The following is an 11,804-nucleotide window of genomic DNA, read 5'->3' as shown; positions in this document are numbered from 1 at the left end:
CACAGGTTCTGTTCTGAAATGTTAGTCTTAAAGGCAGAAAGGCGATGTCAAAAAGGACAAATAATATGTACTTTAATAGTTACGTTCAAAAACATGGTTTTATAAGCAGTGGCTTAAAACCACTTTCAAGATGGATAAATCAAAATACATAATCAGTGTCAATGAGATAAACCTCCATCCCTCAAAGAATAATAGAATTATGATAGTAAAACCACAGTAACAAAAAGAGAGAGAGAGAAAGACATTTTTTACACTGTTCGCATGAGCTCCTATATTATTTTGGTTAATTATGGTTTTACTATAGCTATATTCATTATGGTATGTTGGTGGTCATTTTTTAAGAGTCTGATGCAATGACAAATCTATTAAGTGGAGACACTGGAGGCAAAACTGTCAATTACATCTGTCAATTTTGAGATTTTTGGCTTTCCATAAAGAGTTTTTTCAGACTAGTGGACAGAAAACTGCCTTTAACTGTCTCTTTTAGAGCACTTTATCTATTTGCATTGCAGATTTCGATTAGTATTGAGTAGGGATCAATAGTAAGGATTTTTTCTCAAAATGAGTTTGTCCTACTTTGAGCGATAAATCTTCAATTCAGTAACTTTACAGTTTTATTCTTATCCATATTATGAAGGTTTTTACAAAGGGGTTTGTTCATAGATACTTATGCTGATTTTATACATTTTATTCTTTAAAAAAAATGGCAGAAATGTAACCTTTGGCTTTAATATATCAAATCAATGAAACAATTTTTAACCTGACTTCATCCAATGTTCAGATTTTTGTTCTAGAAATGTATGCAAATCAGTGCATATTTAATTAGACAATTGCATATTTAAACATACAATTTCTGAAAACTTGTAATACAAAAAAGTTTGCTATTATTAATGTAATCAATTAACTGAAGTTTGGTGATATTTATTAGTTATTTTGTTTACCCAATTCACCTGAGGTGTCTCGCCTTAACTTGCAGTGAAGAAAATGTAACTAAAGGAAAATCCTTTATTAAAATTAGTATCATCTGGACAAATGGTTTAATGAAAACAGTGATATAGAAAAGAGATCATGTACATCATTTAAGGCAACAGAGTGAGTGATCATATCACAGCTTAGACTTCATCAAGGCCATCATCTTCTCCAGTTTGATGGCAAGGCCCATGTCACCCTTGATCTTCAGCTTTCCAGACATGAAGGCCATGGTGGGCTTTAACTTCCCTATGGACGAAGAACAAGGTTTTCATCAGTGCTTCCAGTTATGTCAGTAGTGTGTGAAGTCCATCACCAACACATTTTATACCTCCGAACATCTTGACGAAGTCTGCGCTGTCCAACGCCATGACGACGTCAGCTTTGACTGGTGGTTCCCCGTAGCCGGCACTTCCGCCATTATTCTTCAGGTCAATGTACCAGACTCCAGCATGCTCGCCTGCCAACCCAGCCAGACAACTTTGTTAAAACAGCACAGATGTAACATTGAAGGCCCCATGAAATGGATTCCCAAGTTGAAGTATTTCCTATTGAAACAGGAAGTTGGGACAGGACATATGCGGCTTGTCCCTTTTTTTATTAAGCCAGTAGCCTTTAGTTAAAGGGATAGTTTACTTTGAAATGGAACAAAAAAGTGGAAATACACTGGAATCGATACTAAATTATGATACAAAAATCAAGTAAGCAATTATTTTGACTCTAAATCTAAATTTGAACTCAAAATTAGTATGTGATTTTGACTTGGTGTCATAATTCCAAATAATGTTATGATTGTGACTTTTTGTGTGATTATTATAATTTACCAAAGCACGTTTTTTTTTCCTTATGTGGCAGAAATGGGCTTCCAAAGCCTATTTTTTATTATTCAGTGTAACAAAAAAAAAAAATTGAAAAGTGTTAGAAGAGAGCACACACTCAAAGCCACAAAACTGGAACTGGAATGGTTTAACTACCTGATAAATCGAATCTATACACTCCTTGTGTGGTTTTCACAATATCTGGATTGAGAATTCCCTTGATTATGTTGAACATCTCAAAAATAGGTCCCACGGGGGCAGAATCAGCTTTTCCACTTTTGAAAACCGGAGTGGCACCTGAAGAGTTCAAAATATCGACACTGAGTGGTCTTCCGAAGTACGCTTGAGAATGAAAGTAAATGAACCAAGTAGAACAAAAACGGATGAAATGTGTTGGTTATGCCTCATAACACACCATGCTGCTCCATTAGCTTGACTAGATCCTCAGGCTTTTCATCCAAGAAAAAGTCAGGAAGCAATGGATGACCTAAAAAAAAAGGAAATATATTGTGTCATGTCGACATTTAAAGTAAAATACTTGAAGGGCCTTTGAAAACCTTTACACAAACAAAATAGTAGTACATATATTAGTAATGATAATTTTAACATTTACCAACCTGGCTCAACAGCATATATATCCAAGTCCGTAATGCCCTCCTTTTTGAGAATGTCCTCATCAATAACAAACTGTCCCGTGAAGCTGGAGGGTTTTTTCAAGATGGCATAGGCTGCATCAGCCATGATCTCCACCTTCCTGCACTGTTTACCAACCCCAGAACCACCCAACATTTCCATGGCAGCCGTCTGGATAGCTGAAGGTTGAGTAATTCGATTATTATCATATTTTCAGTTATCATAGTCGATTTTGACTAAGGTTGTGTTCACAACTTCACACTTGGTTTGGTTCATTTGGTCCGGACAAAAACAACAACATTTAGTTCTTCTGGTCCGCTTAGCGTTCACAATTGGCATTTTAACACAGAACCTAAAGGCATAGATATGTTCATGTTCACTTGTGTTTTGAAGATGGATTTGGAACAACATGAGCGTGAGTAAATTATGTAGATATACAGTACATCACAGAAGACAATGTCCGCAATATCGACTCATCCATTAATGATCTCCTAATTTAATTAATTATTTAAGTATGAAACCCATTACCTGTCTTGGGCCATAAGGCATTAACGGCAATAGATCCTCTGAACTCTTCGGCCATTCCCAGTACACACATGGACATGCCATACTTTGCCATAGTATACGCTACATAGACATGATGGAAAACAAAATCAGTGGCATTATTTGTCACCAATGTTCAGTGATAGTTTAAATCCGAAGGCTTTAAGCACAGAATGTGAGAAGGCTCTTCCGCTCACCCGTGTGATTTTTGAACCAGACAGGATTGAGGTTGAGAGGTGGGCTGAGGTTAAGTATGTGAGGGTTTTTGCTCTTCAGAAGATGTGGGATACACAATTTAGATCTGTAATGAAAACAGAGTATTGTGTGTTCAAAACAAGTCATCCTTGTCTGACATTATCTGTGACGCAGAGTTTTTTGGCAATGATCTGTGAATTTCAATACATAATGCTTCTACTCACGTCAGGTACGTTCCCCTGAGATTGATGCCCAGCATAAGGTCGACCTTCTTCATTGAAGTGTCCAAAGTTCCTGTTAAATTGATGGCACTGGCATTGTTGACCAAGATGTCAATCCCTGTCATCAGAACCATGAGAAATGAAAAACTAATTAAAACGCAGCTGAGCGCTAAATACGTGCACCATCTAAGAAGAATAGACATTTCAAATGCTGTAACTCGCCTCCAAATTTTTGCACAGCCTGTTCCACGGCATCACTGATCTGCTTCTCGTCACGGACGTCCACGATACACGGCAGTGCTTTCCCTCCTGCAGCTTCAACTATCACACAGACAATATCTGTTCATGGTCTTTTCACAAACAATGATAAAAAAGTGGAACAATATACTTACTCTTTCTTCTCTTAGATCTAATACACTTATTAACCATCTTCTATTGGAGAAAGAGCTACTCATCCCACAAACCATTGAGAATGATGTAATAGACTTAAAGTCGGCACGAAATGGAAGTTGCGATTGCTTTATTGTGACGTACGAGGAAAAGGTAAGTCGGACTGGATTTCGTCCTCAGGAATTGATTGGATTGTAGGAAGTTGGGTGTTGCAGATCTGAAAGGCAGTTTGCGATCAGTTGTGGAGGATACTGAACGCAGAGACACACGTTATGAGGAGAACAAACGCTGAAAAAAAGTTGACCCCAAACTTCTGAACGTTACTGTGTGTTCTGTTCATGCTTTAAAAAGTCTTCTATGGGAACTATGTTAACTCACTGTCCTGAAACAAGTTTGAGACGTCCTGTTCTTTGTGACATGATGCTTGATCATGCTGGCTGAAGTCAGAAGATGGGTACAGTACATTATATGCATAAGGTGATGTATATGGTGAACCGTGAAACATTAACATTCAGCAGCATTCAAGTGATGTTTGATTGGTAGAACCAACAGCCAAACGCCAATAATAAAAGCCTCAATCAACAGCATGAATTCCTGGCCTTGTGACAACAGTCCAGGTAGTGTGGCAGTGGTAGGATGGTGCCTGAAATATTTTCTTGGCACACTTGACGCCTGTTAATACCAATTCATCACACTAATGAATGTCACGGCCCTTTTTCGAATGTAAATAAATCAATACGAATAACAAAACATACAATGATCAAATCATTTTCAATGCTTCAAATAATGTAGAATTATACTGGGAATTTGGCTTTTAAAACAAATTTTAAGGGAAAAAATCTCAGAACGGAGTTGAAAAGTTAAATACACAACATTTACACTATCAGAAAAACACTTGTCAATCATCCATTCTGTAGTATTCATTTTTAAGAGGGCTTTTAAATGACATTTTTGAGGCGTGAAAACGCAATCTTCTGAAAACTGGTTTCAAAGGTGCATGTTTTTGAAAATAATACCGTTATCGTCTTCATGTAAACACCAAAAATGCGAACTTCTGAAAACAGTGATGTCCCGCGCATGTGTATAACCTGTTCAGTTTATAGTGTTCTGTTTCTTTTCAAAGTGACCTCACCCATCTACTGGCCTGGCATCAATAATGCAGCGTTTTTAGTCGCATTCGTGGATCTGTGTGAACAGGGGTCGCTTTTGATAACGGTGTCGTCTGTAAGCTAAACTTTTCATAAACTCAAAGGAAAAAAGTTTCAGTGTGTACTACACTGTTGTTGTGTAAGCGTACCCTAAATCTGTGTAAGGGTATGCACTCACTTTCTGCTGCAGCTGTGTAGATGGTGCCTGGCAGTTTGGGGTGCACATCAGCAGTTTTGGCAGCGATGACCACATTGGCACCATCCCTCGCAGCTTTGAGAGCAATGGCCTTGCCAATTCCTCGACTCGCTCCGGTAATGAAGAGCGTACATCCAGCCAGCTTCCTAAAATGAATGCATAATCATATAATAATCTTATCATATTGTAATCAGTGCACTATGCGAACAATAATAGATAAACAAAACATAACTAATCAGAGATGGATATAATCATATTCTTATCTAATCTGAAGTCAAAGTCATCATATCATACCAAATTCTACAATTAAAATTGCAATTAGTTTTGAAGACGGAAACATTTGAAATTAAGTCATGTTTCATAATGATTTCCCTAATTTTTTTTTTGACAATGTCAAATATTTACACACACACACACACACACACACACACACACACACACACACACACACACACACACACACACAGTATAAAAATACACAGTACATAAACACACTCACACACATTAATAAGACATACAAAAGTGACATAAATATATAAAATATAAGGATACATAATCTATTTGCCTTGTATTTGTGACACTTTTTGTTATCGCATATTTTTTGTGTCGTTTTGTCCAATAATATATCACTAATCAAGAGCTGTATTTGGGTTGGCATTCCTTGATTCTTACGCAAGGGAAAATAGGGTAAAGGTCAAATTATTCTAGTTTAGAAAAATACTATAAATATGTAACGATGCATAGGGTTAATCTACTGAAATGCCAAATCAATGTCAAAATGTTGACATTGACTGTGTATTATGGCTGCAAAGTTTTGACGAAACAGTCCAGCTCTCTTATGTCATTCACAACAACATCGCGTGAATGTCTCGATACAGTCTTTTAATACTAGTCAGCAACAATCAAGCGCAAAATAGTGCAACATACGCCTTTATCAGCAAGAATAAGAGTGAAACTCACCCAGTGTTCTGCAGCATTGTGATGTCTGAGCTGTTCTGTGTCTAACATTAGACTCAAGCCAAGACCGAAATTGCAGGCTGTGAACTCGCCCTTTACTCTAGTGACAGATTCGTCTGCACTTCCGGTAAACTCATGAACGCGGAGCATCTGAAATATGCAATAAAAGTTCGAATAATCAGCAAAAAAAAAAAAAAAAAGATGGGTGGAATAAAAATAAAGAATACAAGGAGGATCAATCACATAAATAATGGAACAAATTATTTCTTGATGTACCAAGGGTCTCTTGTAGCATTAACACACTGCCTGTTCGGCTTGCATGTAAATATGAACTTCAGCTAAGATTACAATAAAGAAGGTGTTTCTAATATGCATCAGAGTTTGGAGGAATATTTTCCATTAATGCACAGCTAGCCGTGGATTATCCCTTACTTATAATTTTGTTTAATTTATGTCATGTTTAAAATCCTAATGTAAATGTTTTAATTACTCTTCAAATAAAAAGATAAAGTTAGTAGTTCCAGTAGATTATTGATCCCAGCAAAATGATAATGAGTCATTATCATGAGGTATTGTTACATCCCTTCTCAATAATAACAAAGATACAATGGTTATTGTTTATAAACACTAATACCATAAATGTACCACTGTGCTAGGTACCCAACAGGGTACCCAAAAAGTGGTACTGTTCGGCTTTTTGGAACCATTCACAACTTTTCACAGTGAAATATATATATATATATATATATATATATATATATATATATATATATATATATATATATATATATATGCTGTCTCTGTGTGAAGCACACAGAGATCCAAGAGTTGCTGCAGAGCCAAATTGAGCTCCAGCTCTCTTGGCATCATGGGCGGAGCTTGACAAGGTTCAGCTCTACCTCTAAGGGTCTAATGGGTGGAGGGATAGAGTTATGGGTGGGGTTGGACCATCTAGCTCCACCCTTTATGGCCAAATTACACCCAGAGCTCTTTCTCATTCTCTATGATAACATTACCAGCTTATAGCACCCTCTATGTGTTGCAGAGCTGTGCTCGTCATCCAAATAGACATTGTTGCAATTATATGTAGGCCTTCTTAATTAAATGGTTTACCTGGTTTTGCATTTTTGTTTTTTTGTGATTTTTTTTCATTCCCCTGGATTGCCTCAACCCCTGTGTCATGTTTGTCATCTATCGTGATTAATGATAGTTCCCTTTAAAAACACTTGTTATTTGGCTACAGTGTTACCATGGAAATGTGTAATTGTTTGAAGAACAATTTTTCAATTGTTTTAATTACAATCGTAATGTAAACACCTCCACCATGACATCCACCGTCTCTGTATAACAGTGATAGCCTGTATGATGAACATACATAGATATGAGCCAGGGGTTATCAGTCTTTTCCCAGACGTCCATTTGATGTGCGTTTACATCTGGAAGGCGTATTTTTTATAGTGTTTTTCAATTCGTCTATAGGATGTTTCCTGTAAGATGTCAAATAGACGTTTAGAAGATGCATTTAAGATGTAACGATTTAGAATGTATGTTAAACTGACATTTTAAAGATGTCTATCAGATGTTAGTAAACAGCAGATGCTTTCCAGATGAAGTGATCTTTAACAGACATCTTGCAGACGTACGTGTGCTATGCGGATTATAGGCCACAAACCAAATGATCATCCTCGTGTGAGGGAACCCATCCTAAAAATTAAAAGGCATGCTATATATTTTCATGTATAAACACCCCATTAATACTGTGATTAATATTAGAAATAATAAATGGGCCTATGAATATTCAGAAAATACTTGTTTTCTTTATATATTACTGTACTGTTAGATGTATTATTTATTTATTTAGAAAATGTATATTCTTTCTTTTTTTGATAAATGTTTTCACATTTATTTCTTTATATATATTTAAAACAGCCTTTATGTATATTTACATGCAGGCTAAGGTGCGATTACACAGTGCTTTTTGTGACAGGTTTCATGTGAGCACAAGACTGCAGTTCAGCTGGTCTAACAAGTGTAACAAGTTCCTACACGCTTCAGGTACTGAGTGGATAACATCTTTACTGCGGTCTTGATGTGAAATGTGTATAACAAATAGTCATTATTCAAATAGTCATCATTATTAAAAAACAAACTGCTTAATTAGGTGACATTAATTAGTTAATAATTCTGCACCAGAATGGTTCGTATGGTTCATTTTAGGAAAAAAACAGCTGGAATATAATATAATAACATATTTTAGTATAGCTAGGCCTATGTGTGTGTGTATGCTAAATATATGTAGCCAAAATATTTTCCAGATAATATTTTACACATTTCTTTACTGTATGAAAAAAAAGTCTTTACACATGATTAAACCCTGCTTTAACATATTCCAGGAACAAGATTATAGAGTTCATAGAGCTGATACATCATCAAATTATCCAAAAGCACGCGCTGCGCTTGAAAACAGTGAACGCGCGGAACTTGTTGTCGCGCGCAATAACGAACTCTATATTGGTGCTTTCAACAAAACGTCCAACAACAACAACAACACATATATTATTACGCGATTCTTCAAAGGTGTGTCTGCTGAAAGGGGGAGGCCATTTTGTACAGAGAAGCGTCTGTACATGTATGCATGTGTGTATGTGTGTGTGTGTGTTCACGTCAGGAGCAGGAAGTGTGTGCGTGCCTTTGTGCTTGAGAGAGTGAATTTGTGTTGGGGAGTCGAACTGTAGTAACAGCAGTAACACCCGTTTCATCATTTTCCTGTGCTTGCATTGTTATTTCATCTCGCCACTGTTTTGCTCTGTGCAATGGATGGGTATGTGAATTTACAGTGTCTTATTTTCCTATTACGCGCTTGTTGAGTTGCTCATGTATTGAAGTGTTTTCATTATTGTATGTAAAGATAATAATGGCACGTCAGAAATGGCATGGGAGGAAAAGTGGGGGAGGGAGCAAATGTGTAAACTGCTGGAGATTTAACCTGAGAGTGCTTGTTTATTTATAAATGCAAATGCAGTGGAAATATGAAATATCAATATTTTACTTTCGCGTTTTGATTTGTATTAAACTCGTGATGCGCTTGACGCGTGAGCTATGGGTTAACATTAATAATCGGTTGATGTTGTTGAGATGCAAAATATGGGCGTATGGCACTGTGAATAAACCATAATCAAAGTTAGATTCAAGGAAGTGCGCTTGTTTAGAATTACAGAACGTTTTGCTTGTAGCTTTTGTTATACAATCATTCCTCGTTTGCTTTCAACCCTTGCTATTCAATATACACGACATGAATTCGATGTGAATAGATCCGTGAAGTGGTAAGAATTAAGGAAATAAGAGCTCCTCGTGTGTTGCTGCCATTTTAAAGCCATTAAGGGGCGTTTCTGGAGCGAATCAGTCTGAAAACAGTGTTTCCTGGCGCTCTTAGCGCTCCCGTTTTCACCCACCGACGCTCTCGAGTGGGTTTTATGCGAGAATTGTAAAAGAAGAATGCTGTGTTTATCTTTATATCGCGATATTATGTTTAACGACTTTTGCACAAACGGCGACTCGACAGTAAAAGCTTCCATTGTACGCTGTCGCGCGCCGCGTCAGAGAGCTCGAGCGCTATTTATGGTTTATTTTGCGCGTTGTATATGGTGTTGTATTAGTGTGCTGAACTGTCATTGTTTACACTCGTGTGGGCGAGGGATTCCGTGGTGTTCAGATTATATTTTACTCACTTATTGTTGCTTTGCTTGTCGTCTCCAGTGACTCATTTCTCCGAATCGGTTCTTTTGAACTGGCCGTTTTTAAAGTCCCCATGAAACCAAAATTTAAGTTTTTTTTTTTACTTTTAGTATAAATGTTTGTCATACTGTTATCTTAAGCTAGTATCCTCCAAAACAAAGACAAAATTCACATTTAGAAGATAAACATTCAAAATGTAGTCTTTCATTTCCGCCAATATGATCAATGGTTTTGATGACATCACTCGGCACTTCAGCGTCTCATCGATTTGCTGTCCAATCAAATGCTCTCTTGAATCTGAAGCTCCGCCTCTACATTATAAATAGGCTCTGAAGCTGCTGCTGAAATTGCTAACTTGTTCACTCAATTACTGTTTTATAGTGAACGCTGTGAACAACATCCTCTGAATTTGTTGCACTGTGGGATTGAATAAGTGCACTCAATAATGTTAACTATGGTTATAAACACCAGTACTGTCTCTTCAAATAGTCCACTATATAAGGGTTTAGCGGGCAATTTCGTACGACATTTGTCATGTAGAAATTTGACCAACAGCATCAATTGCTTCGGTTCACGGCGATTCCCAACTCCTCTACCGTGGCCTCATGGGATAGTTAAGTGTTCATTGGATGCACACTTCAGAATCTCACCGGAAGTAGTACTTTTCCCCTACTGTTTTATGAATACTATGAATTCGGACATACTACTCGACTCGCATACTGTTTTTCACTTGCAATATAGTTTGGAAATAGGTATTTCTATGCAGGGATTCAATCCAGTTTAAACTGATTAATCTAAAGGATCAGTTTTGTTCAGGAATTGCTTTTAAAATAGGATTTAATCTAGTGCTGCACAGCGATTAACCGCGTTCAAAATAAAAGTTTGTGTTAATATATGTCCGTGTAGCTACTGCGTATAATTATTTTGTATAGCCTATATAAATACATGTATATAATTAAGAAAATTTGTTTTAATATATCATTTATGGATAAGTATATACAGGTAAATATATTCATGCAAATGTGTATTTATATATACAAAATAATTATACACAGTACACACACATATATTATTATGCAAACACAAACTTTTATTTTGGATGCGATTAATCACGTTTTATCATCGGCCAGCACTAATTTAATCAAAAGAGATATTCCACAGCTTGAATTGTGCAAGTTGGTTATGGTTTTGTTTGGTTAATGCTGAAGGGTCTCAATGTCTATAGGCTCATGAAAACATGTCACATTGTCCACAAAGAACAAAGAACAGTGGCAGTTCCCATTATAGCATTTTGCACCTTTTTAGTGTGTTTATCAGTTTGTGATCCTAGCCGGTAATGTAGTACAGTATACTATATATAAAGGACAGTTGCAGCTCTGCTGAAGTGAAAGCATTAGATAATTGTGCATTTTCACACTCCCAGGGGATTTCCACCATCAAACAACTCCCACATCTCCCCAGTGAGGGGATTACATTCTGCTTCTGAAAGACCGAACACCCATTTTTTACTTTGCCTCTCTGTCTCTCACTGGCTTTTAATAAATGTGGAAGCTTGTGGTGTCCACCTGGGTGGAGGTGGAACTGAGGGGTTCAGTTTGTGTCACTTTAATTATAACAAAGGCATCTGGTAATGCCTGATATCAGACAACTGATGCAATGGAACAGAGCTTTAAAAAAAAAAAAAAAAAAAAAAAATGATATAGCCTAATGTTGTTTCTAAACTTAATATGAAGAAGTGCTCTGTAAATGTTTGACATGCAGTTAGTTGGGTTTATACAACTCTAAACTGCAATCGTCATGAACCTTTTCACACTTTAATACAGAAGTAGGAGGGGAAAAAGGAAGGTAGTTGCTAAAATTCTGCTTTCGACACTGTTTGCAGCACAAATCTTTAGGTTAAGTGCTATAAGAGCCGGAGACAGTGTTGGGTAAAGCAAGTAATGCATTACAATATTGCGTTACTCCATTGAAATTGCAGTTTTTTTAACAACAAATAAGT

At 36.7% G+C, this 11,804-nt stretch overlaps 2 protein-coding genes across 3 annotated transcripts in view; one reads left to right on the top strand and one right to left on the bottom strand.

The window, feature by feature from the left end:
- Positions 1-991: 991 nt before the first annotated feature.
- Positions 992-9,837, bottom strand: hsdl2 (hydroxysteroid dehydrogenase like 2). The gene is made up of 12 exons (XM_039676999.2): positions 9,799-9,837; positions 6,074-6,220; positions 5,096-5,259; positions 3,602-3,700; positions 3,383-3,497; positions 3,161-3,264; positions 2,949-3,047; positions 2,405-2,599; positions 2,203-2,274; positions 1,944-2,084; positions 1,301-1,429; positions 992-1,218 (listed from the first exon to the last, which is right to left on the bottom strand). Exons 2-12 carry the CDS (start codon positions 6,088-6,090, stop codon positions 1,106-1,108), a joined length of 1,248 nt encoding a protein of 415 aa, XP_039532933.2. The 5' UTR covers positions 6,091-6,220; positions 9,799-9,837; the 3' UTR covers positions 992-1,105.
- ptbp3 (polypyrimidine tract binding protein 3) overlaps positions 8,749-11,804 on the top strand; it is a 62,997-nt gene continuing 59,941 nt past the window's right edge. Inside the window, exon 1 of one of the 2 annotated variants that reach the window (XM_039676996.2) lies at positions 8,749-8,891. Coding sequence is in view for 1 of the 2 variants with exons in the window: in XM_039676998.2 (XP_039532932.1) it covers positions 8,888-8,891 (4 nt within the window). In the remaining variant the exon portion in view is untranslated. The remainder of the gene's footprint in view (positions 8,892-11,804) is intronic. The other variant, XM_039676998.2, reaches the window with a different exon arrangement.

The sequence above is a fragment of the Pimephales promelas genome, chromosome 23 (assembly GCF_988280905.1).
Source record: "Pimephales promelas chromosome 23, fPimPro1.hap1.1, whole genome shotgun sequence".
Taxonomy (NCBI): domain Eukaryota; kingdom Metazoa; phylum Chordata; class Actinopteri; order Cypriniformes; family Leuciscidae; genus Pimephales; species Pimephales promelas.
This window is presented reverse-complemented; position numbering and strand designations above follow the sequence as displayed.